The sequence below is a fragment of the Rhincodon typus genome, chromosome 19, assembly GCF_021869965.1.
Source record: "Rhincodon typus isolate 14 chromosome 19, sRhiTyp1.1, whole genome shotgun sequence".
Lineage (NCBI taxonomy): Eukaryota > Metazoa > Chordata > Chondrichthyes > Orectolobiformes > Rhincodontidae > Rhincodon > Rhincodon typus.
The window spans coordinates 7,352,980-7,376,554 of NC_063350.1; the positions used below are offsets into that span (position 1 = coordinate 7,352,980).

General features: G+C 42.7%; 1 protein-coding gene across 1 annotated transcript in view; it reads right to left on the minus strand.

The window, feature by feature from the left end:
* Window positions 1-1,900: 1,900 nt before the first annotated feature.
* The window catches only part of rbpjl (recombination signal binding protein for immunoglobulin kappa J region-like), a 52,903-nt gene continuing 31,228 nt past the window's right edge, over window positions 1,901-23,575 (minus strand). Inside the window, exons 3-11 of the mRNA XM_048608524.1 lie at window positions 18,458-18,516; window positions 18,201-18,316; window positions 13,820-13,994; window positions 11,974-12,111; window positions 9,085-9,197; window positions 7,756-7,896; window positions 5,080-5,235; window positions 2,063-2,166; window positions 1,901-1,961 (exon numbers count right to left, since the gene is read on the minus strand). Of these exons, the coding sequence (XP_048464481.1) occupies window positions 1,901-1,961; window positions 2,063-2,166; window positions 5,080-5,235; window positions 7,756-7,896; window positions 9,085-9,197; window positions 11,974-12,111; window positions 13,820-13,994; window positions 18,201-18,316; window positions 18,458-18,516 (1,063 nt within the window). The remainder of the gene's footprint in view (window positions 1,962-2,062; window positions 2,167-5,079; window positions 5,236-7,755; window positions 7,897-9,084; window positions 9,198-11,973; window positions 12,112-13,819; window positions 13,995-18,200; window positions 18,317-18,457; window positions 18,517-23,575) is intronic.

The window sequence follows — 23,575 nt, forward strand, 5'->3', positions numbered from 1 at the left end:
AAGGCTGACAGTTTCCTTCCTAAAGGAGATTAGTGACCCAGATGGGTTTTTCCAACAATCAACAATGGATTCATGGTCATCATTAGAAATTTATGGAATTCAAATTCCACCATTTGCCCTGGCGGGATTTGAACCCAGGTCCCCAAAACATTATCTGGGTCTCTGGGTTAACAGTCCAGAGATAATACCACTAGGCCATCACCTCCCCTGTCACGGTGGCTCAGTGGTTAGCACTGCTGCCTCACAGCACCAGAAACCCGGGTTTGATTCTACCCTCAGGCAACTGCCTGTGTGGAGGTTGCACATTCTCCCGGTGTCTGCATAGGTTTCCTCTGGGTGCTCTGGTTTCCTCCCACAGTCCAAAGATGTGCAGGCTAGGTAGATTGACCATGGGAAATGTGGGGTTACAGGGATAGGGGAGGGGTGGGATGCTCTTCAAAGAGTCGGTATCGACTTAATGGGTTGAATGGCCTGCTTCTACACTGTAGGGATTTTATGATATGAATGTATATATGTTGTATACACATATCTTTACATGTTCACATATGTTAGATATTGAGGCAATGATTTAAAGTTACGAAAGGGCTTGAGGCCAGCAGTACCAAACAGGCCCTGAGCGAGTCAGCCGATTTATCACCAACTTTACTTTCTATGAGTTTGGAAATAATTGCCAATGCTTTTACTTTCCAATCAAGCAAATCACCAGCAATACTGATATTATGTTGTGTGTTTAAAGTTTGAATAATCATACTACAAGCTTGAAGTAAGAACTCTAACTAGTTTAATTCTCAGAGGCTGCTTGGACTTAAGAGGCTCAATTCAGGCTGTACCAGGTGGATGCCTATTCGTTCAGCTACACATTACATGCTTCTTAAGTGTGACTGTGAAGTATTTCCTACTGAAACACTTATACATAACACTTTAGTTCTATACAATATTGTTATGTATTACACTGTACTTATGATGCATTGCATATAGAACATATACAACAAAGCCCAAGAAACTAATCTCAAAAATAGTTTGAGCTTTGTTCTATTATCTGCAATGGAAAGAAGATTGGGTGCAGCCAAAAATTGGCTCCGAATTTGCTACAAGCCCATTTCAAACCAGTTTCATACCAAGTTGTTTGCACATGCCAGAGAGTCCAAAAGTACAGTCCAGGGGCTCTTGTGGTTGAGAGGTAGTGTCCCTATCCCTGGACCGTGAGGCCTGGGGTCAAGTCCCACCTGCTCCAGACGTGTGTAATAACGTCTCTGAACAGGTTGATTAGAAAAACAGGTATTTTGTTTGTAAAAAGCCAAAAACACAATAGGGATTTCAGATGAAACATCTTTACAAATGGAGTGGACAGAAAGGGGAATTCAGGGAACTGCATCGAACAGATGCATTTAAGAAGAAGCTATAGAAACTCAACAGGGAGAAAGAAATAGACCATTATGCAGACAAAGAGGGTAAAGGTGTAAAGAGAAGGCTCTTGCAGAGCATAACAAATGAATTAGGAGTGAGAGTGGACCACTTGTTGCTTGAGCTGGCTGTACTGTTTGATAAGATCATGGATGATCTGATTGTAACTCCGTTTTCCTATCTATCCCTATATGTCAAACAAGAATCCATTGAAATCAGCCTGAGAGACATTCAATGACGCTGCTTCCAACTGCTCTTGGGGAACAAAATTTGACAGGCCAGTGATCCTCTGAGAACAAAAGAAGATCTCCTTATGTCTGTCTTCAACAGGAGATCCCTAATTTGCATCCGCTCATTATAGACCCTTGCATAAATGGAAACATCCTTTCAGCATCCCAATCTCATGTTTCAATAAGATCACCTCTCATTCTTCTAATGGACACCGCCAACTCAGGATTAAGTCAAGAGAACCTTCTCTGAGCTAATTCTAATGTGATTATATCTTTTCTGAAGTAAAAAGCAAGCACCAGCATGATGGACTGAACGGTATTGCATAACTGTATGAACATAAAAGAATTTAGGTTCTAAAAGCACATGGCTCAGCACTGTCAGCTCAAGATGTATGTAGGTACAGTGTAGTGTCTAATAGTGGTCTTACCTGTACATAGTTTCTGCCTCCACATCACCAAACCACACTTTCAAATTTGGGCTGAAGCTTTCCCCTTGTACTTCTAACATTGCTATATCACCTCCTCCATTCAGCTTGGGAAAAGACAGAAGAAACTGTAATTGGAATTGAAACATGGTCTACAAAGTTATTAGGGGTCAGGCACAAACATCAGGATCTTGCAGTGTGCATTCTCTTTCAACCATGTGACCAAGAGGCCAAAGTACCATCTCAAATAAATTAGAAAGCTCCTTGCTCCAAACATCACCTTTTTTCCATTGTTGCTCTTCCTCAATTGAGTCTTTACAATGGATACCAAGGCCAAAGTGAAGAAATTTATGGAGATGACACCATGCTCAAGACAAGCTGAAAATGTTTGATCTTTAACAAATGTAAGTGAGATCTAAAAGAGGCCAGTTTTCAAGTGAAATTTCAAACTGAGGTCCTGTTAGCCCTTGCGGAGGAGTATAAAAGATGCCATGGCAGTACTATAACCAGAGGAACTACTCTATAGTATCCTGGTACATGCTTGACCTGTAGCCAACATCACTGAAAAATGGATGATCTTGATAGCTATCTCATTGCTGCTTGTGGGACCTGTGTGTGAAGATTGGCTGTGCATTTCCAACACGTCCATAGTGACTATATTTTGTGAAGTACTTCATTGATCTTAAAATTACACGAGTCGCCCTCTGCATTGAAAAATTGCATATGTCCCTCTGTTTTTAAGAAGGGCGACAGAGGAAGATGAAGGAATTACATAGCAGTTATCCTAACATCTGTGGTGGGGAATTTGCTTCAGGCTATAATCAAGGGTGTAATAAAATGAACACCTTAAAAATTTCCAAATAATCAGGTAGAGCCAGCATGGATTCATGACAGGTAGGTCATGCCTGACAAAGCTCAGTGAACTGTTTGAAAAGGTGACTAAGATAGTGGACAGGGGAGTATCCATGTATATTAAAAAAAAAAACCGCAGATGCTAGAAATCCGAAACAAAAACAGAAATAGCTGGAGAAACTCAGCAGGGTCCGGCAGCATCTGTGGAAAGAACAACAGAGCTAATGCTTTGAGTCTTAATATGTCATGTCATGCCCAAAATTCATTGAGATTGGGGTGTGAAGGAATAAAACTGAGATCTTTGCTGAGTACAGAACGTTCAGCATCAGAAAGTGGAAGGTCAGAAGGGATAGTAAATAGTCAGCAGGAGGTGGGTTTAGGAGATGGAGTCACAGGGGAGGGGAGGAACATTCCAGAGGGGTGTGTTATCTCTGAGTTGTTGCACCTAACGTTCCTTCAATGCCTGAAAAGATGATGTTTCTTGTTAGAACAAGCTGAAGGATAAAGAAGAACTGGGTGGGGTGGGGGGTGGTTGCAGGGCAGCTCTGAGCCAGTGTGAGGCAGTGCTGATGGAGAGAAAGGTCGAGAGTGTGCATATGACAATGCATAGGTGCTGAGTGTGGATCCTGGGATGTGACAAGAGCAGCTCTCTGAGGAATGTTGTACATCACGGAGATACCTGCGATCCTGGGTGGATTCAAAACATGAAGGACAAAACTTGAATTGGAATGCACGTGGGGTGAGACTGAGCCAGAGGCTGACACTGAGGAAGGTGATATGGTTGTGGAAACAAGTTTTGGCAAATACTTTGTCAAACCCCAGGAGCAACAATGAAAGTAAAGACAGGAAACAAGAAAAATGATTAGAAAGGAAATCCTGTCAGATACAGGAGTAGAATATCTTCAAGGTAGGCATACCTGTAAGAGATGTGGTAGTGAGTTAATCACTAGACAAAAAGAACTAAAGTACTGCAGATGCTGAAAATCAGAAACAAAAACAGAAACTGTTAGCCTGACATGTTAACCCTGTTTTCTCTCCACAGATGCTGCCAGACCTGTGAGTTTCTCCAGCCATTTCTGTTTTTGTTTCGGAATGTCTTTGGATGTTGTTTATTTGGACTTCCAAAAGACATTTGATAAAGTCCCACATAAGTATCTGTTAACTAAAGGTAGAAGCTCATGGCATGGAGGCAAATTACTGATATGGCTGGGAAACGGGTTGAGTGGCAGGCAGCAGAATGTAGGTAAACTGGGTAGGTGCTCAAATTGGCAAGATGTGACCAGTGGATCAAGGATCTGTGTCACGGCCTCAATTATTCATATTATTTATTAATTATTTGGAAAAAGGCATAGAAAATTATACATTCAATTTTGCTGATGAGATAAAGTTAGCCAGCATTGTAGACAATGTAGGTGATAGCATAAAATTACAAAGGGTTATTGATAGACTAAGTGAATGGGCAAAATGTAGCAGATGTAAGCAAGTGTGAAGTTATCTATTTTGGCCAAAGAAGGACGGATTAGGGTACTTTCTAGATGATACAAAGTTAAACGCAGTGAATGTTCAAAGAAACTGCGGGGGTGGGGGGGGTTCAGCTGCAAAGAGCTTTAAAATATCACAAACAGGTGGAGAAAATAATCAAGACAGCTAATGGAATGCTGATCTTTATATGGAGTACAAGAATGCAGAAGTTATGCTGCAGTAATACAAAACCCTGATTAGACCCCATTTGGAGTACTGTGAGCAGATCTGGACACCACACCTTAGGAAGGATATACTGGCCTTGGAGGGAATACAACACGAGTTTACAAGAATGACGCCTGAACTTCAAGGGTTGAGTTATGAGGGGAGATAACATAAATTAGGCTGCTAGAAGGTTATAGGATGGGCTGATCAAGAAAAGACAGACCCTTCTGAAGAAGGGTCCCGGCCCGAAATGTCAGCTTTCCTGCTCCTCTGATGTTGCCTGGCCTGCTGTGTTCATCCAGCTCCACACCTTGTTGTCTTGGTACCAGAACTGCAGCGTTTCTCCAGCACTCTGTTTTTCATTTCTGCAACATTGACATGGGCCCTTGAACTGGTTTCTCGGTTTGAACAGCTAAATGATGGGACAGGACAAAGTATTAAATACCATCAGGCATCCTGTGACACCACAACAAAGATCTTACCTCCAGGCTATTGATGACGGGAATAGGAGTGACAGGAATGTGAAGCTGTGCCAGGCTCTCACTAAATGTGTATTCTACAGTCTCGGTGCCAATAATTGTCCAGCAAGCGCCATCATTCAATACTTCCCTGTTGACATCCTTGGAGCAAGGGGTCGCCTTTGAAAGATCACATGAAAGCACAAGTTTGAGTTCCTGAACAAAATGTCTCCTGTTCGTTGTGATTCCACAATTGGACAACACTTGCTGAACAATCCTATGTGTTCTAACAGCTACACAAATAATCAGTTTAAGGTAAGCACTTGAGCTCAATATAGATCATTAATGCTTGCTAGAAGTGACATACATTCCTACATAGTGGTCTATTATCTGAAAACTAAAGGAATAGATCAAACGTTGTGCCATGTTTGAAATGTCTACAGCGTGAGGAGTCTACCAGTCCCCATTATTTTCTCCATGATAATGTCTCAACCAGTCAAAGTCAATGTGTTAACCAATTAGTGTCCTTTTCTCCTGTCACATAAATTGTATAATCATTTGAAATTTAACTGTCTTGCATTTGTCCTCATAAATGCAAGACAGAAAACTTTAGGAATTTGTCTCTTTTTCAGTAATTTTCAAGTCAACTTCTTGGAGATGCATTAAATTATTTCCCATTACTTATTTATTCAATTTTGTAGAGACTGTCCAACCACCAATCCATTACTATCCCACACAAAGGTGATACAAAGAAAATTACAGCACAGGAACAGGCCCTTCGGCTCTCCAAGCCTGCGCCGATCCAGATCCTCTATCTAAACCTGTCACCTATTTTCCAAGGACCTGTATCCCTCTGTTCCCTGCCCATTCATGTATCTGTCTAGATACATCTTAAATGATGCTATCGTGCCTGCCTCTACCACCTCCGCTGGCAACGCGTTCCAGACACCCACCCCTCTGTGTAAAGAACTTTCCGCGCATATCTCCCTTAAACCTTTCCCCTCTCACCTTGAAATCGTGACCCCTAGTAATTGAGTCCTCCACTCTGGTAAAAAGCTTCTTGCTATCCATCCTGTCTATACCTCTCATGATTTTGTAGACCTCAATCAGGTCCCCCCCTCAACCTCTGTCTTTCTAATGTAAATAATCCTAATCTACTCAACCTGTCTTCATAGCTAGCGCCCTCCACACCAGGCAACATCCTGATGAACCTCCTCTGCACCCTCTCCAAAGCATCCACATCCTTTTGGTAATGTGGCGACCAGAACTGTACGCAGTATTCCAAATGTGGTCGAATCAAAGTCCTATACGACTGTAACATGACCTGCCAACTCTTGTACTCAATACCCCGTCTGATGAATGAAAGCATGCCGTATACATTCTTGACCACTCTATCGACCTGCGTTGCCACCTTCAGGGTACAATGGACCGGAACACCCAGATCTCTCTCTGTATCAATTTTCCCCAGGGCTTTTCCATTTGCTGTATAGTTCGTTCTTGAATTGGATCTTCCAAAATGCAACACCTTGCATTTGCCTGGATTGAACTCCATCTGCCATTTCTCCGCCCAACTCTCCAATCTATCTATATTCTGCTACATTCTCCGACAGTCCCCTTCACTATCTGCTACTCCGCCAATCTTAGTGTCATCTGCAAACTTGCTAATCAGACCGTCTATACCTTCCTCCAGATCATTTATGTATATCACAAACAACAGTGGTCCCAACACAGATCCCTGTGGAACACCACTGGTCACAGTCTCCATTTTGAGAAACTCCCTTCCAATACAACTCTCTAATACAATGATTAATTTAATCTCCATGTTGAAGGTTAACCATCCACCTGGTACATCTGAGGACAAATGCCACGAGGAGGAAAATGCATTTTTAAACCTATTTCTTCAAACACTCTTGATGGATAATGACAAAAAAAGTGGAGATGTCATGTTAAAGACTGTGTGAGTCAAAGATTCATCCAATCAAAAAGGAAAGTCTTCCACTTGGTGTGGAAGGACAAGACACTCTGAGGCTGGATATCTGGGCGACCAGGATATCTGAGAGAACGGGTTCAAATCACACGCTAGCAGCTGGTTGAAATTGAAATCAAATAATGAATCTATAAAGAGATAGCAGGAACTGCTGATGCTGGAGAATCTGAGATAACAAGGTATAGAGCTGGATGAACACAGCAGGCCAAGCAGCATCAGAGGAGCAGGAAGGCTGACATTTCGGGCCTAGATCCTTCTTCAGAAAAGGGTTCTGAAGAAGGGTCCAGATCCGAAACGTCAGCTTTCCTACTCCTCTGATGCTGCTTGGCCTGCTGTGTTCATCCAGCTCTACACCTTGTTATCTATTATCAATGAATCTATAAAGATGGTTTCAGTGATGGCAACACTGAAACCATCATCAATTGTTGTAGCAACCTATCTGGTTCAGTAAAGTCCTTTTGGGAAGAAATCTGCCGTCCCTACCTGGCCTGGCCTACATGTGACTCCAGATCCAGAGTAATGTCAGTGACTCTTAACCACCCTCTCAAATGGCCGAGCAAGCTACTCAGATCAAAGGCAATTGGGATGGGGCAACAAATGCTGACCTTGCCAGCAACAACCACATCCTACTACAGAATCAAAAAGAAGCTGGCCAGTCAATCCTCAAGTAGTCCAATTCATAATTCAGGAATAGAGAGCCCTGGTGACATTACCTGGAACTGTATGATGTTCTCATTGGAGAGACACAGATACATCCTGTTTGTGTCCTTGATGTGAAAGGCGCACTTGTGAAGTTGAGAGACAGGTTCATCCACATCCAGCGCAGCATACTGCTTATTCACCTTCCGAATGATCTGTCCATGCAATTAACACAGTGAGAAACAAATTACTGCTCAGGTATGACAAACATACACCAATTATTAGCTCAAAAATATATCACTATCTACCACTTCCATAAATACTGGTGAACAGAGAGCCATGTTGCCAAAGCTTTTTGACGTTCATGCATCAGGACAAACACAAGAATGCCAAATTTCTAACAATCTAAACAATTTTCACTATGGACAAAAGGGAGTTTGGGGAGCCCATACTTCCCTGTTGCTTTGCCCATGGCAACCCATTAGCTAAGCAGGGATGTGCTGGCTAGGTGGATTAGCCATGGTAATGCTAAAATAGGGGAATGGGTCTGGGTGGGATGCTCTTTGGAGGGTCGGTCTGGTCTCGATGGGCTGAATGGCGTACTCCCACACTGTAGGGATTCTATGATTCTACGAAAATCATGTTTAATGAGTTCCTTGAGTAAATAGCAAGTGTTGTGGATAAAGGGGAACGAATAGATGTGCTGCACTTAGATTTTCAGAAGGCCTTTGATAACGTGCCACATCAAAGCTTACTATGGCAAATAAAAGTTCATAATATAGGGTGTAATATACTGACACAGGTAGAAGATTGGCTGGCTAGCAGGAAACAGGGAATAAATAAATAAATAACTGGGTTATTTATTAGCTGGCAAGATTAATGACAGTGCTGGGGCTTCAAATTATTGCAATTTATAGAAAGGACTTGGATGAAGGGACAAAAGGGATGGCGAATATCTCATCCAAAGACCAGATAATGTTCTGGAGACCTGGGTTCAAATCCCACCACGGCCAATGGTGGAATTTGAATTCAATTAAAAAATTAAGACTATAACAATGACCATGTAACTATTACCAATTGTCGGGAAAATCCATCCGGTTCACTCATGTCCTTTGGGGACGGAAACTACCATCTTTACCCTGTCTGGCCTATATGTAACTCCGGATCCAAAAGCAATGTGGTTGACTTTTAACTGCCTTCTCGGCAATTAGGGATCAGCTTCATTGTACTTGAATAATCTTGTCCTACAAGGTGTATTTTTATCAAAATGGTGAAGAATGTAATAGTTTATCAGACACACTCATTTGAGGCGATATGTTAAGCCAGAAGGGGGCAGAAAAAGCAGCAACAGTGAAGATGACTGGACTTCAGTCTGGACATAGGCCACCAGAAGTGGGTCATACCATGCTAGGTAAGGAGATTCCCGACGTAGTGCATACTAATTTGACAGCTGATCCATATCGGATGTATCCATCCCCAGGACAGAAATCACCCCTCCGACATTGGTCATTCTCTGCTGAGGAAACAAGAGCGTTAGGGATAGACGTGAAGGTAGCACAGCAAGAAGCTCTGCCGTTACCCAGCAATGATTTCAGGGAATGCTCCAGCGAGGAGGGAGGCCATTCAGCCTATTGTATCTGTGCCAGCTCTTTAAACAGGTATCCACTTTGTCCCACCAACAACGCCCTCCATCTTTCTCCCACCATTTTGTTTCCTCTCTTCAACTTGGAAATTATGTCTGAGTCTGATTCTATCAGGCAATGCATTCCAGATTGTAGCAACTCACTGTTTAAACCTCAATCTCCTCACCTACCCTCTGGTTCATCGTCAATCATTTTAAATCTGTGGCCTCATGCAACTGGCTTTCCTGACCCTGAAAACACACCTATACTTAGTCTATCGGAACCTTTCGTAAACTTTGAATCCCTAATAAATCTCCCTAGCACTCGTCTCTCTAAGGAGAACAATATTAGCTTCCAGTTTCTCTGTGGAAGTGAAGTCTTTTGACCCTTTTCTTCTCTGAGGCAGTCCCTTAGGCCAGAGGGTGACTCATTTTCACTCGGAGACAAGAGGTTGTGAGTTGACTCGAATCCAATGCATAACCTACAGACTTTGCATCATATGGGGCAATGTGATGCCCTGATATTCTAAGTCCCAAATTTTATCTTGACCAGGTAGTTGGGCAGGATCTCTTTTGTTTTCAACGTGAGGTGGTCATTGCTGTTGTGAGACCCAGTGTCTTGGCAGGGTAGGACCTTGATCTAATATCAAAGGGGTCCCCAGACGATTGGAGGCCAGGCTCTGCTCTGAGACATCATCGTGACCTGTGCACAGGCAGGAGCTGGAGACCAATGGTTCCAAACCATGGGTTGTAACCCCCCATCCCACCAATGGGGCAGCACAGGTCAAATTTGGGGGTCACCAGCTTCCTCCTTCTCGGACAACTGCATAGAAGAGAAGTGCTCAGCCCCAAGACATTGACAGGATATTGGAGATCAACCTGAGCACCTTCCCAACAGTGCCCCTTTGCAGTGGTTCACAGCAGTATGGCAGATGAATGGGAAAGGATCACAAGCCCCAGGGTCAGCTCTGATCCCGCAAGTGTTGTTAAACAGCCAGGCTGCTGAGGGATGTTACTGAGTTCAGTCGCACAAATCAAACTTTATTTGGAGCTCCTTTACCACACGTGTGGGAGAGGCTGGAGACCACTCCAAATCTGGCTTTCACATGCGGCTCAGCTGCCCTCTTAATCACAGCTCAGATCGGAGGAGTGGTCAGTGACACTATCTTTCCCAATAAAGGACAGGATATTGATACATTCCGCATTACAATGGTTAGTGTTTGCCATATCTCATCTGACTGACACTTCCAATCCTGTGATTACACAACGATGGACAACTTCATGGTCCACCTTAGGTCCTCCCATCAGCTTGTGATGTTGGCCCTATCACCTGTCCTTGAGCTCTGACTATTATTGACCACATTCTAACACCAATTGTAATGTCCCTTCCCAGGCTTTTGCCAGCCACATTGTATAGTTGTTTATTACTACTGACTTTTTAAATTCGACCATGCAATTCATTATCCTTGTTGATCTTAGTACAGATGATTAAAAAGGATGTTATTTTCTACCAGTTGTTATAATATTTGTAAAAGAAGCTCAAATATAAAGTTATACACAGTTAAACCTAATACTATGATTCTGTGACCAAGCTAATAATTTTGGAAGCAGCTTCGCTCTTATCCAAGTTGTGAAGCAGCAGTTGTTTATTCTCTCGGCCGTGGTGACCCCGTTTCAAAATTGTTTCTGCCCCTCCTTTGCCACACTATTTGTCTCTCAGTATCTTACGAGGTTACCTTGTTTATACCTTTTTGTTTTTCTAATCTTCTTGCTGACGGAGAAAACAGTATCTTTAAGAGTTTCTCTGTCTCTCAGGTGAACTGACTTCAGAAATTTAATTTCCCAATATCTAATAAATTTAAACTTCTATTATTGTATGAATGTGTCTACTCTAATATGTGATTCTAATCATTTAAAAAGCCTCATCTCAGATAGGTCAAGATTTCCCTTTCTATTTAAATAAAACCCATAAATCTCAAAACAGATGGTTTCCATCTGAGATAACAAGGTGTAGAGCTGGATGAACACAGCAGGCCAGGCAGCATCAGAAGAGCAGGAAAGCTGACGTTTCTGGTCTGGACCCTTCTTCAGAAATGGATCCAAACCCAAAACGTCAGCTTTCCTGCTCCTCTGGTGCTGCCCGGCCTGCTGTGTTCATCCAGCTCTACACCTTGTTATCTCAGACTCCAGCATCGGCAGTTCCTCCTATCTCTGGTTTCCATCTGAACTGCCTTATCACAGTCTTACTGTCTATATTCTAGTCCTGTCTCAGTAAGACTCAGAGGCATTTTGTTGTCTATCTGTGAAGGCCATGTTTCGAGCTATATGAAATACTGCATCAGCTAAACTTTCTTTTGATTGTCTATGTCAGTTTGAAAAAAATCCCTAATAGCCATTTTGTCGTGTGCAGCTATGGACAACTACAACAGGACCTGCGTACTGGAGTGTTGCAGAGACACCAGAAGTTCTGAGATACTCTGTGACCTCTCCAAAGACTTCACATGCTTCCTAAACCATGGTGCCCCAGAATGGAGCGGATACCGAACCAGTGATTTAATGAAAGCTTGCCATAACAGTTTGTAAAGTTATAGTGATAAGCAGTGAACTTGACTATTATTTTCTATCAGATGTTTCCCCTAGTAAAGGCTGATGTGAATCAGTGAACTCTTACCCAGATGCAAAGTGAAAGCTGCCCATTGCCTGGCACTAGCGATGAACTCCTCTCCCTCTACACACAGGTACCGTGTACTGACTGTTTGAGATCGCAGACGATTGAACAAAGCCACCTTGGAGCCTGAAGAGATACATACTGGGCACAGGTGATTAAACAGTGAGTACCTTGTGACTGGAAGAAACTGGGCCCCAATAACACACTCTGAACAATTGAAAGGTACTTTTGAGTATACAGTGCTCCCCAGAGAGCAGAGGCAGCACACTCACATTTGAATGGGTTCTCCTGTATATTTTCTATCTCAGAGCTGTACCGAGATGATAGTAGCTTGTGCGTGTGTGTGTATATATGTGCGTGTGTGTATATATGTGTGTGTGTGTGTGTGTGTATATATGTGTGTATATGTGTGTGTGTGTGTGTGTGTGTGTGTGTGTGTGTGTGTGTGTGTATGTATGTATAACACGGTTTCATTCAGGACACTTTGAAATGTCTACTCCTGCTTTTAACTGGAGTTTCTGGCTCTTTTCCCACTTTGTTCACTTTTCCCACAGTCCACGCCCAGGCTTAGCCATTCTAGTGTAGCGAGCATCAATAGTAACCAGACTCTCTTAATCAAGCACTGAAGAATTCAACACGGCAATTTTGAGTCCCACTGTCAAGATTTGGGCATGTTATCTGGGCTGACACTCCAGTGGGATACTGAGGGAGTACTCCCCTTTCAAAAATGCAAATTAGATATTTCAAAACGATATTTCTCATCTCACCGCCGGCTAGACTCCAAGGTGATATGCCTTCTGTGTGAAAGAGTTCAGAGAATGATACAATACAGGAAACCACTCAGCTCATCAAATCTGTACTTTGAAAAGAACAGTTTCTCAACTTGAAAATAAAATTAGCAGCTAACTGTTGAGCATTCAGAATTAACTAAAATTAACTAAATTCTGGGGATGTAGCCTTTTTGAACAAAGATAATTGGAGTGCAAAGATTTGGAGGCAGTTTTATTATCTGTGACACACAAAAAAAAATTGGCAAACTCACATGGCACAGTGGTAGTGTCCCTACCTTGGAATCATGAGGCCTAGGTTCAAGTTCCACCTACCCCAGAGGCATATCCTACTGTTTCTGAATAGGTTAATTACAAATATATAAAAAAAAAGCTGGGATTTCTCTAGCACTTTTCTTCACATGGTCATTCCTATAAATGTAAACACAGGAGTCAGTTTGTGCCCAGTGAGCTCACAAAAACTATAATGAAGAATTTTTTTTTAAGGTGGTTTTGACTGAGTGATAAATATTGGCCCGGAAGTATGAGGAGAACTTTCATTTGTTCTACAAAGTAATAACGTGGGTCCTTTTACACATATCTAGAAAGGTAGAGAGATATAGGGACTTGCTGCAGACAGGGTTAACAACTTGTCCAACAGCCTGAACCCCAACAGTGTGTCAGTCTCTCAGTGTCCCATTAGAGTTGTCAGTGTTGATTTTGTTCTCAAGATCCTGGAGTGGGATAGGAACCTGTGACCTTCTGATTCAGCCTCTTGCCCAGTCCAAACTGCATGAGAGAACTTTCCAATTCCCACCCTGCTGCTCTGAAGAACACAGTCACACTGGACTCAAAACATTAACTCTGTTTCTCTCTCCCCAGGTGCTGCCAAATCTCAGAATCATAGACTCATACAGCATGGAAACAGACCCTTCGGTCCAACTAGTCCATGCTGACCACGTTCCCAAAGTAAATTTACCATTCATTTACTTATCCAAATGCCATTTAAAATTCTGAGTTTCTCCAGTACTTTTCTGTTTTAATTTCACTTTCTAACTGACCACCCACCCAGTGATACTTACAGTCTGCATTCTTAATGGAGTGCTTCTTCTGGGACGGCTTTGAAATAACTTTAATGAATTTACTGTAGAAGGTGCCGACCTCTTGGCCAGTCCCGAGGAAGAGACTTAAAACAATCCGAAAGTGTTTGCGTTTGTCAGCATCAGATATGTACAGTGCTTTAGCACAGCCAAATTTCTGTAGGAAATCAAAATCCACAAAACTGAAACTTACAATTTTAAAAATTTGATTTGATTTGATTTATTAATGCCACATGTACCGAGATACAGTGAAAAGTATTGTTTTGTGTGCTAACCAGACAAAATCATACCTTACAGAAATACGTCAGGGAAATAGAACAGAGTGCAGAATATAATATTACAGCTACAGAGGAGGTGCAGACAAGATCATTTCTGAAGAAGGGTCCTGACCCGAAACATGAACTTTCCTGCTCCTCTGATGCTGCCTGGCCTGCTGTGCTCCTCCAGCTCCACACTGTGTTATCGCAGACTCCAGCATCAGCAGTTCTTACTATCTCTAAGGTCAACTCTAATATGTGAGAGATCCGTCCATAAACCCAAAAGGGTGTAGAAAAGATTTACAAGGATGTAGCCGGGTTTGGAGGATCTGAGCTGTATGGAGAGGCTGATTAGGCTGGGGCAATTTTCACTGGAGCATCAGAGGCTGAAGGGTGACCTTATAGAGATTTATAAAATCATGAGGGGCATGGATAGGTTCAATAGCCAAGGTCTTTTTTCCCAGGGTAGGGTATAGGTTTAAGGTGAGAGGGGAAAGATATAAAAGTGGCCTAAAGGACAACTTCTTCACACAGAGGGTGGTGCGTGTATGGAATGAGCTGCCAGAAGTGGTGGAAGCTGGTACAATTACAACATTTAGAAGGCATCTGGATGGGTACATGAATAGCAAGGGTTTGGAAGGTTATGGGCCAAATGCTGGCAAATGGGGCTAGATTAATTTGGGATATCTGGTCGACATGGTCGAGTTGGACCAAAGGGTCTATTTCTATGCTGTATAACTCTATGACTCTCAGTCTGATAATGGCAGGGAAGAAGCTGTTCTTGAATCTATTGGTACATGTTTTCAAATTACTGTATCTACTACCCGATGGAAAAGGGTGGAAGAAAGTATAACCAGGGTGGGAGGGGTCTTTGATTATGTTGGCTGCTTTCCCGAGGCAGTGGGAAGTGTACAGGATTAAAGAACAAAACAACCTGGAGCCAACAATCTTTGAAGGAGACAGGACAGGTTTATAAACACTTTAAAAAACAAATAGCAGGAACAGAGATGTAGAAAGTGGGGAGGCTCCACTAAATCCTTATACAATTAATATCTATTGGGTCTCAGCTGGTGTACTGCAGGCAAATCTAGGAAACTCTTGGAAAAGGTGCAGAGAGGATTTGCCAGAATTGTACAAGGCATGAGGAGCTTCAATTATATATAGAGAGAAGGAAAAGTAGCTTGGGTTGTTCCCTTCGAGCAGAGAAGGTTGAGGAGAGAGTTCACTGAGGCATTCAGAAACGTGAAGGAATTTGACACAGTAACGAAGGAGGAACTGTTTTTAATGGCAAGAAAATCGGTAATCAGACAGCAGAGATCGAAGATGATTAGCAAAAGAACTAAAAGAGAGGTGAAGATTTTTCTATTGCAATGAGTTGTTGTGACATGGAATGCTCTGGTGTGATGGGAGCAGATTCAATCATAATTTTCAATTCAGAATTCTTTGAGGAGTTTTCTTCATTCACTGGTGGGATGTAGGTATTGATGGCCAAGCCATTCCCTAGTTGCCCTTGAGAAAGTGGTGGTGAGCTGCCTTTTTGAACCATTGTAGTCCATGTGCCATCATGAATAGACTGCTTTATTGATTAAGGATTAGAATACAACAGAAAGAACAGTATGATGAACAATGTTAAACCACAGTTGGAAGAGCCGTGTCTAATTCTGGGTATTAGAATTTCAGTAGGATAATAACCTTTTGAGAAGTTGCAGTGTAGATCGACCAGGATGGTATCAGGAATGAGGAGGGAATCTCCGAATACTCATCTTACAACAGTATGGTTTAGGGGAGACTTGATAAAGACATTTATAATTATGAAGGGAAATAAGGAGGAATTGTATCCACTGGCAACACAGGTTCAGGCTGATTGACCAAGGACCCAGTCAGCAAGTGAGGAGAATTTATTTTACTCAGCGACTAACGTAATCTGGGGCTCTTGTGGTGTAGTGGTAGTGTCCCTACCTCTGAGCCAGTCCCCTTTGTTCCAGAGGTGTATCACAATACACCTAGAGAGGCTGGTTCGGAAATAATTAAATGAAAAAAGAAGTTATTGTAATCTGGAATGGGCTGTGTGAAAGGGTAGGGGGGGGAAGCAGCCTGATATCGAAAAGGGAATGTGAAATGGCAGGGGAGAAACAATGACAGGGCTGTGAGGGTAAAGAGACGAACTGCACAGCTCATTCAAACACAGTGGGCCTTCGGTGCTGCATCATTCTGTGATATAGGAAGTAAATTCAATGCAGAAAATAATCACTAGGAACCTTCATGGTATTGGTTGGAATTGTTGTTTTGAGTCTCCATTTCCTCCCCACCTTATGCCTCCATTGTGGACTCTCTGATGCCACTTTTATTCAGATTGACCAGTGCCTCAGTGATCTATCTCCTTTGTGACAGTAACACCAAAAGCGTCCTGCGACTCAAGGGAGTCACGGATTCCTTTTGGAGATTGGGTGCTTGAGCTCTCCAATAGGGTGCCATCTGGTGGCCAGGCTGAGAGTACCCAAGGAGTTACAATACCCCCCCAACTCCCGCCACCGTCTTGTGTCTTGGATGATCAAAACCCAACAATTAAACATTCACCACTGAGCTCCTGGCATCTCCAGAGTGACAACTGATACAAAAAAAAGCAAAATATTGTGGACGCTGGAGACCCAAAACAAAAAAGAAGGAAGAGTTCTGAGGAAGGGTCATTCGACCCAAAACGTTAACTCTGATTTCTCTCCTCAGATGCTGCCAGACCTGCTGAGCTTTTCCAGCAATTTCTGTTTTTGTTTCTGATTTACAGAATCCGCAGTTCTTTCAGTTTTTAAAAATGACAGGGAGTGTTGGAAATACTCGAGAGGGTCAGGCAGCATCTGTAGAGACAGATACATAATTACTGTTTCAGATGAAACATCATCAGCCTGATCCATCTCCACCATTGTTGCCAGACTAGCTGAGCATTTCCATCTCTATCTGTGTTTGTCTCACATTTCTAAAGTGATCTGCTTCAAATCACCAAGTCGTTGTTGTTATTGATGGTTATTTGTAAAAGGCTGATTAACACATTCACGTCAATTTTATACTATATGAACAGTTTGACTCTTTAAGATGGTACTTAATTTTTTTTGCTTTAAAGAATGGCCTGTAGTATAGGATCCGGATTAAATATATTTATCTTTAGCATTACTGGGTGTTCATTGGAAAAATCTACAGTAAACTTGCTCATCTTGGTTTTCAGTTGTTCCAGGGCTGTGCTCCCTCCTTATCTCTATATCTCCTCCAGCCCCACAATATCTGGAATACCTACACTCCTCTAACCCAGTTCCTTATGTATCTCTGGAATTTCCCATCTCTCCATGGGTGGATGTGCTATCAGACAGCTGGGCTACCAAACTACGGAACTGCTCCAACACCATTTTCCCTGTACAGCCCTGGGTAAGCTTCTCCACCTCTTTTTCTTTCCCTTAAAGGCTATGTCTTTGGCCCTCCTTTTGGTCATCTGCACAAATATTTCTTTATGTGTGTCAGAGTAACATGCCTCTGAAGCACCTTGGGGCATTTCACTGTGGTAATGATGCTACGTAAAATGCCATTTGTTGTTTGAAAGTATAAGAGGAAGAAGAAGGGAATGGAGGATACGATTATAGATTTTGGTGAAGAAAGATGGCAGGAGGCTGGAGAGGAGCACAAACTGCTGTACACCCCGAGGTCAGCACCGTGGCTCAGTGGTTAGCACTGCTGCCTCACAGCACCAGGGACCCGGGTTTGATTCCACCCTCAGGCTGTGTGTTGAGTTTGCATGTTCTCCCTGTGTCTGCATGGGTTTGCTCTGGTTTCTTCCCAATGTCCAAAGATGTGCAGGTTAGGTGGATTGGCCATGATAAATTGCCCGTAGTATCCAGGGATGTGCTGGCTAGGTGGATTAGCTATAAGAATTGCAGGGTTACAGGGATAGGATAGGCGCTGGGTCTGGGTGGGGTGCTCTTTGGATGGCCGATATGGTCTGTTCCCACACTGTAGGCCTTTTTCCGCGCACTATAATCTATGGGGGAAAAAGCACACCCCAAAGGGATTGAAGGCCACAGCTGATGATTTTAAAATGCAAACACTAAAGATTCCATTCGTACCTTGGAATCCGGCTGTTCTTCAAAGTTTATCTTCAGTGCAGCTTCTTGAATGTTGGTAATGCCATCCAACCCCATGTACCCACAGAGTCTACAGCTGGATTCACTGAGACCACACACTGAAACAAATATTGATTTTGGTAAATTGTTGTGGCCACCTCAGCCAGGACGAGATAGTCCAGACAAAACCTTACCCACCCACACCGCACCCCCCCACCCACCCCCATGCACACACACGCACTGAAGCAACTGTGACGCACCGAAAGTGGTGCAGTTGGCCCCAGAGATTTCTAGAACATCTGCCATCTTCCCAACACAGCTTGGTTTGAGGCAATAATCCAGGTGGTCAACCATTTGCTTCATCCACAATCATGGCAAGGTCATGGCAAGGCAACAGCCTTGGGAGCATGAGGGGCCACAAGTTGAGGATGCTGACCAAAGAACCAGCAGATTTGACAAATAGCCACTGGTCAAAGGATGCTCAATCTTCATGGTCAAGCCTCACTTCAATTTAATTGGGAAGTTGCCAAAAAAATGGTTTGAAAATCACTTCCACAGCCACCTTCAGTTGTTAAGTTATAAAAGGGGGCTGTGGGGGTGTAGACGGAGAAAGTGGGGAATCCAATGGGACACATTGCTGAGCAAGTCACATTTTAACCATCGGGGAGACAGAGGTTTTTCCTCCAGATTGAGCAGCACTGTTTGAGGGTCTAACTAACAATCTAAGTGACGGTAATGGTGTGTTAGAGCTCACTCAGGGTAGTCCAGCTTGATGCTGAAACACTCATTTACATGTTGTAGTCTGAAGCCACAAATAGTTCTAATGTTCTTTCCATCCCATGGCTGACCAAGAATCTTTCCCACACTTATCACCTACCACTGGCTTCTGCTAGAAGGATTTACAAATTGATATTCAACTTGTCTAGCTACCTTCCCCAAGCATCAGATTCTGGAGTGGACCTTGAACCCAGAACTTTCAGGTCAGAGGCTGGGACACTACCCACTGCGCCACAACAGCGTAGGATCAATATTTCTTCACAAGGCTCCTGTTTCAGCCATTCTTTATCACTATGGTCACTCAACATCAAATCCACTAGACCATGGGGACTGTAATTTATTTTTTACTTCCATATTTTTCAAGGTGAGATTGTAAATATGGCAAGTGTTGCTCACTTCACACCCACCCTTGTGTAAATTAAACAGCAAAACTGTGAATGACACTCAACAATTGTTGAGTAAAATGCAGTTCCTCTTCATGCAGAAAATAACCTGACATCATAAAGCAGAGCCTGACTCTAGATGGAACCTAGTAGGATATCAACTTTCTTGATTTTATCCAGAAAGTTTTGTGAAAGCTTCCAATACATTCATCAATATCTGAACACACTCTGAAACAATTTGGAGCTAAAGTCATGTTCTTAAAACAAACACTTGCACCAGTATAGATGTCACATTGGAAAAATGTTTATTGCTATAACTTAACTATCCAAAAATAACGTCACTGTAAAAGCAGTTATCACCACCCTCTTAAAGCTTCGAGTTTAACTGCTAGATTGTACATTATTTAGTCTGGATTTTGCACTTTTCAGAATTTAAGATAACTCTAAAAGACACCACAGACGTCTCTGATATTTCAATGGAGTTGACAGGTTGCTTGTCAGTTTTTAGTCCCATAAATAAGATGAGGCCATTCAGCCCCTCAAGACCATTCCCTCTGTTTACCTCATCATAGTTGATCTGTTTCTCAGCTCCAATTCTCTGCCTTGTATCCACATTTCTTGATAGCCATCAAAAATCTCTCTAAACTTATTGGAAGCTGTTTTGGTGATCCTTAGTATCTACAGCCTTTTGCATGGAAATATTCTGAGAAAGTTCCAGACTTCCACTAACCTTTGGTGATAAATTGTTTCCTATTTTCACTCCTGAAGGATTTTTGAATGAACATTGCAATGGACAGTGGCTGAAACAGGGAGGAGCCTTTTGAATGAATATTTAAAGAAGGAACCTACACTGTTGAAGGGAATCTGATGGCGCAGCAGGTAGTGTACCTGCCTCTGAGCTAAGAGTTCTGAATTTGGGACCTACACCAGGACTCAATCGCTAAGGAAGGTGGAGGTGTAATGTGGTCAAACAGGTTGAAAATCAAGTTGCATTTCCTTCCAACACATGCCAGTAGCAGGTGGTAAAAGTGGGAAAAATCCCTGGTCAACCATCAAGCGAAAAGAAATTGAAGCCTGTACCGTCAGTATTTTGTTTTATTCATTTGTGGTAGGTGGGCATCACTGGCTGGGCCAGCATTTATTGCCTGTCCCTAGTTGTCCTTGAGAAGGTGGTGGTGAGCTGCCTTCTTGAACCACTGCAGTCCATATGCTATTGGCAGACCCACAATGCCCTTAGGAAGGGAGCTCCAAGATTTTAACTTGGTGGCAATGAGGGGACAGCAATATACTTCCTAGCCAGGACAGTGAGTGTCTTGGAGGGGAACTTGGTGGTGGTGTTCCCATGTATCTGCTGCCCTTATCTTTCTAGATAGAAGTGGTCATTTGTTTGGAAGGTGAATTTCTGAGGTGCAGCTGCTATCTATAGGTCCAGAATAGAACACACAATTGCATGATCCCAGATCCACTTGGACTCCCTGAGTGAAATCTAACAGATTACCATCACACCACCCAGACTGTAATTCAGATCCCATATAATTTTCAGCTACCCATCAGCCATTCCTCTCTCTCCTTTTTAGATGATGCTCCCTTCTTCTGGATTCACTGAGGGTGTAGATTCTCTGTCTATCTTAGCCAACTCAGCATGAATCCATAGCAAATAAATAAATTAAACAAGTTTGCACGAACTGTAGTTTTCACTCGGAGAGTGTTGGCTTGAGAGATTAAAATGTCAACATCGAGTGAGTTTTGGGTTATAGTATACCGCGAGAGTAATACAGAGGGACATGTCACTAACTAACACTACACAGCAATAACTAGTTTTGATTGTGACTGAAATATCAAATTCCCTTCCATGTCAAAAAGAAAATTCACTCTAATGATTTTTGCAAACGTTAGAATTCCCCGACAGCAATATTCTTACAGAGAGCTGTCCAATTGCCTGCATAGACCTTAAGGATCCCAAGGCACAAATCTCCGCGTTCAGCAATCCAAGGATTAAGTACACCATCACTCATGTAACACTAGCATACAAACAAACACAATGTCTCTTTGGGACATATGTTTTTGAGATTACAAAGCATGGTATTAATTTAATTCTTTGGGGTTTTGTTTGTAGTGTATTAATTTAATATTTGACCTAATTCTGCCTCTGATAAATTAATGGCCAGAAAGTGTAAGTATGAGCAAAAGTAAAGGATTAAAACTGCTCATCAACGAAGGGAATATTGGTGTCCCAAATTCTTTCCCTTCCTTTGATCTCTCAGTTACCTCTGGGTACAGATCCCCACAGGACCCAGTTCTGATTGCAAGATTAGCTATCTTGCTGTTAGCTAACAACTGTTATGTTTGAAACAGGGTCATTTGAAATCAGGATTTATCTCATTCTTAGCTTAAAACCTTGGCAAAAAGAACACCTAGCAATTCATACAGAAGAACAGTTCAAATCAACCAGTTTAAGGTGAAGAGCAGGAGCTTTAGAGGATTTGAGGAAATGTTTTCCACCCAAAGAGTAGTGGGGGTCTTGAATGCTCTGCCTGGGAGGGTCAGTGAGGTGGGTAACCTTACAACCTTTAAAAAGTAATTGGATGAACACTGGAAATGTCATTCAAGGTTTTGGGCCAAGCGCAGGAAATTGGAAGTGTAAAAAGGTCAGAGCATAGTCAGTGGGCCGAAGGGCCTCTTCTGTGCTGATGACCATATCTCTATGGCTAACATAATCCATTAGCATTCTAAACCATCCCGTTGCATGCAGGTTGAGCTTGGCAGGTGGTTTACGACATCTTGTGGACCCAGCTTTGCTGCAAGTTGATAACTCAGGAGCATTTCATGCTTCGATTGGGAATTCTGTACATTAGCAATAAACAGGAAAGTGATCAGAGGGCAGAGGAATACACAGATCGGATCCCAGTTTTGCTGGTATCACCGATATGTTTGGCCAGAGCTCATTCACGTGTTTCCAGGCTGAGGCGCAATGGTGTGGACAGACAGGAAAGATAGTGGGATTGTTGAAAACAGGTCAAGGTAGCTTATTCTACCGCAAAATCAGAAAGCTCAAATCCTGTGCCAGATGTTTAGCTGGTGATCTTTTCAGTATAGCTGTTTACAAAAGTTTAAACACAATAATATTTCTACAGAGGTTCCTACATCAAAAGGGGTTGGCTAGCTCAGTTGGTTGGTCGGTGATGCAGAGAGACGCTAACAGCATGGGTTCAATTCCTACACTGCATGAGGTTACCATGAAGGTTCTACATTCTCAATCCTGTCCCTCACCTGTGGCATGGCGACCCTCAGATTAAACTCACCATCAGTCATCCCTCTTCCTAATGAGAAAGCAGCCCTATGCTCTGCTGGGAAAATGGCGACTTTCCATTTACCCTATATGGAAATGTAATGTTTCAGGGAGAATGTGGCCTGCTGTGCTTTTACTCTATTGATAAGAGGGTTGAATTGTTTTTGTGGTTCACCAATATTGATAGGGATTCAGGAAAAACTTCTTTACCCAGACAATCACATAGATGCAGTTGAGGAGAATATCACTGAGAGAAGGTAGGTTATTGCTCACGGGAGAATGGAATACAGGGTCATGTCAAAGAGGGTTAACTGAGATAGAGTCAGAGGAGACTCACATGAAGCATAAACATCAGCACAGACTTGTTGGGCCAAATGGCCCATCAAGGTGCTGGGAATTCTATAAATGTTTATCTCATTGCAGGTGTTGCCATCAAACAATCCAAGATCAAGTTACCCAACTGCAATGAGACAAACCAGGCAGTCTGACTTGGCAATAGGGTGCAAATGGAGAGTGCACCAAGGCAGCAGTTCTATTTTGACACGCTTTACATCCAGTTTTGAAATACCCAACGTTGTGCTACATTTTGGACACTGTTATACAATGAGCCCATGCTTGCCTGTAACTGGATTAAGGCTGGTCCCAACCCATCTCCTATCTAACCGTTGCAGCCAAACAACTGCGAAACCTTTGTCCTGTCAATCTGAAAGTGAAAGGTCAGTGTATTCATCAACAGGACCAAGTACTTAGGCCAGGATGGTGGCATTCTCGTAATTTCACTGGATGAGTAATCCTGACCCCAAGGTAATGTTCTGGGGACATGGTTTCAAATCCCCACCCTGGCAAAAGGAATTAAATGAAAATCTGGAATTAAAAAATCTAGCTTAATGATTACAAGACAACAAGGTGCAGGGCAGGATGAACACAGC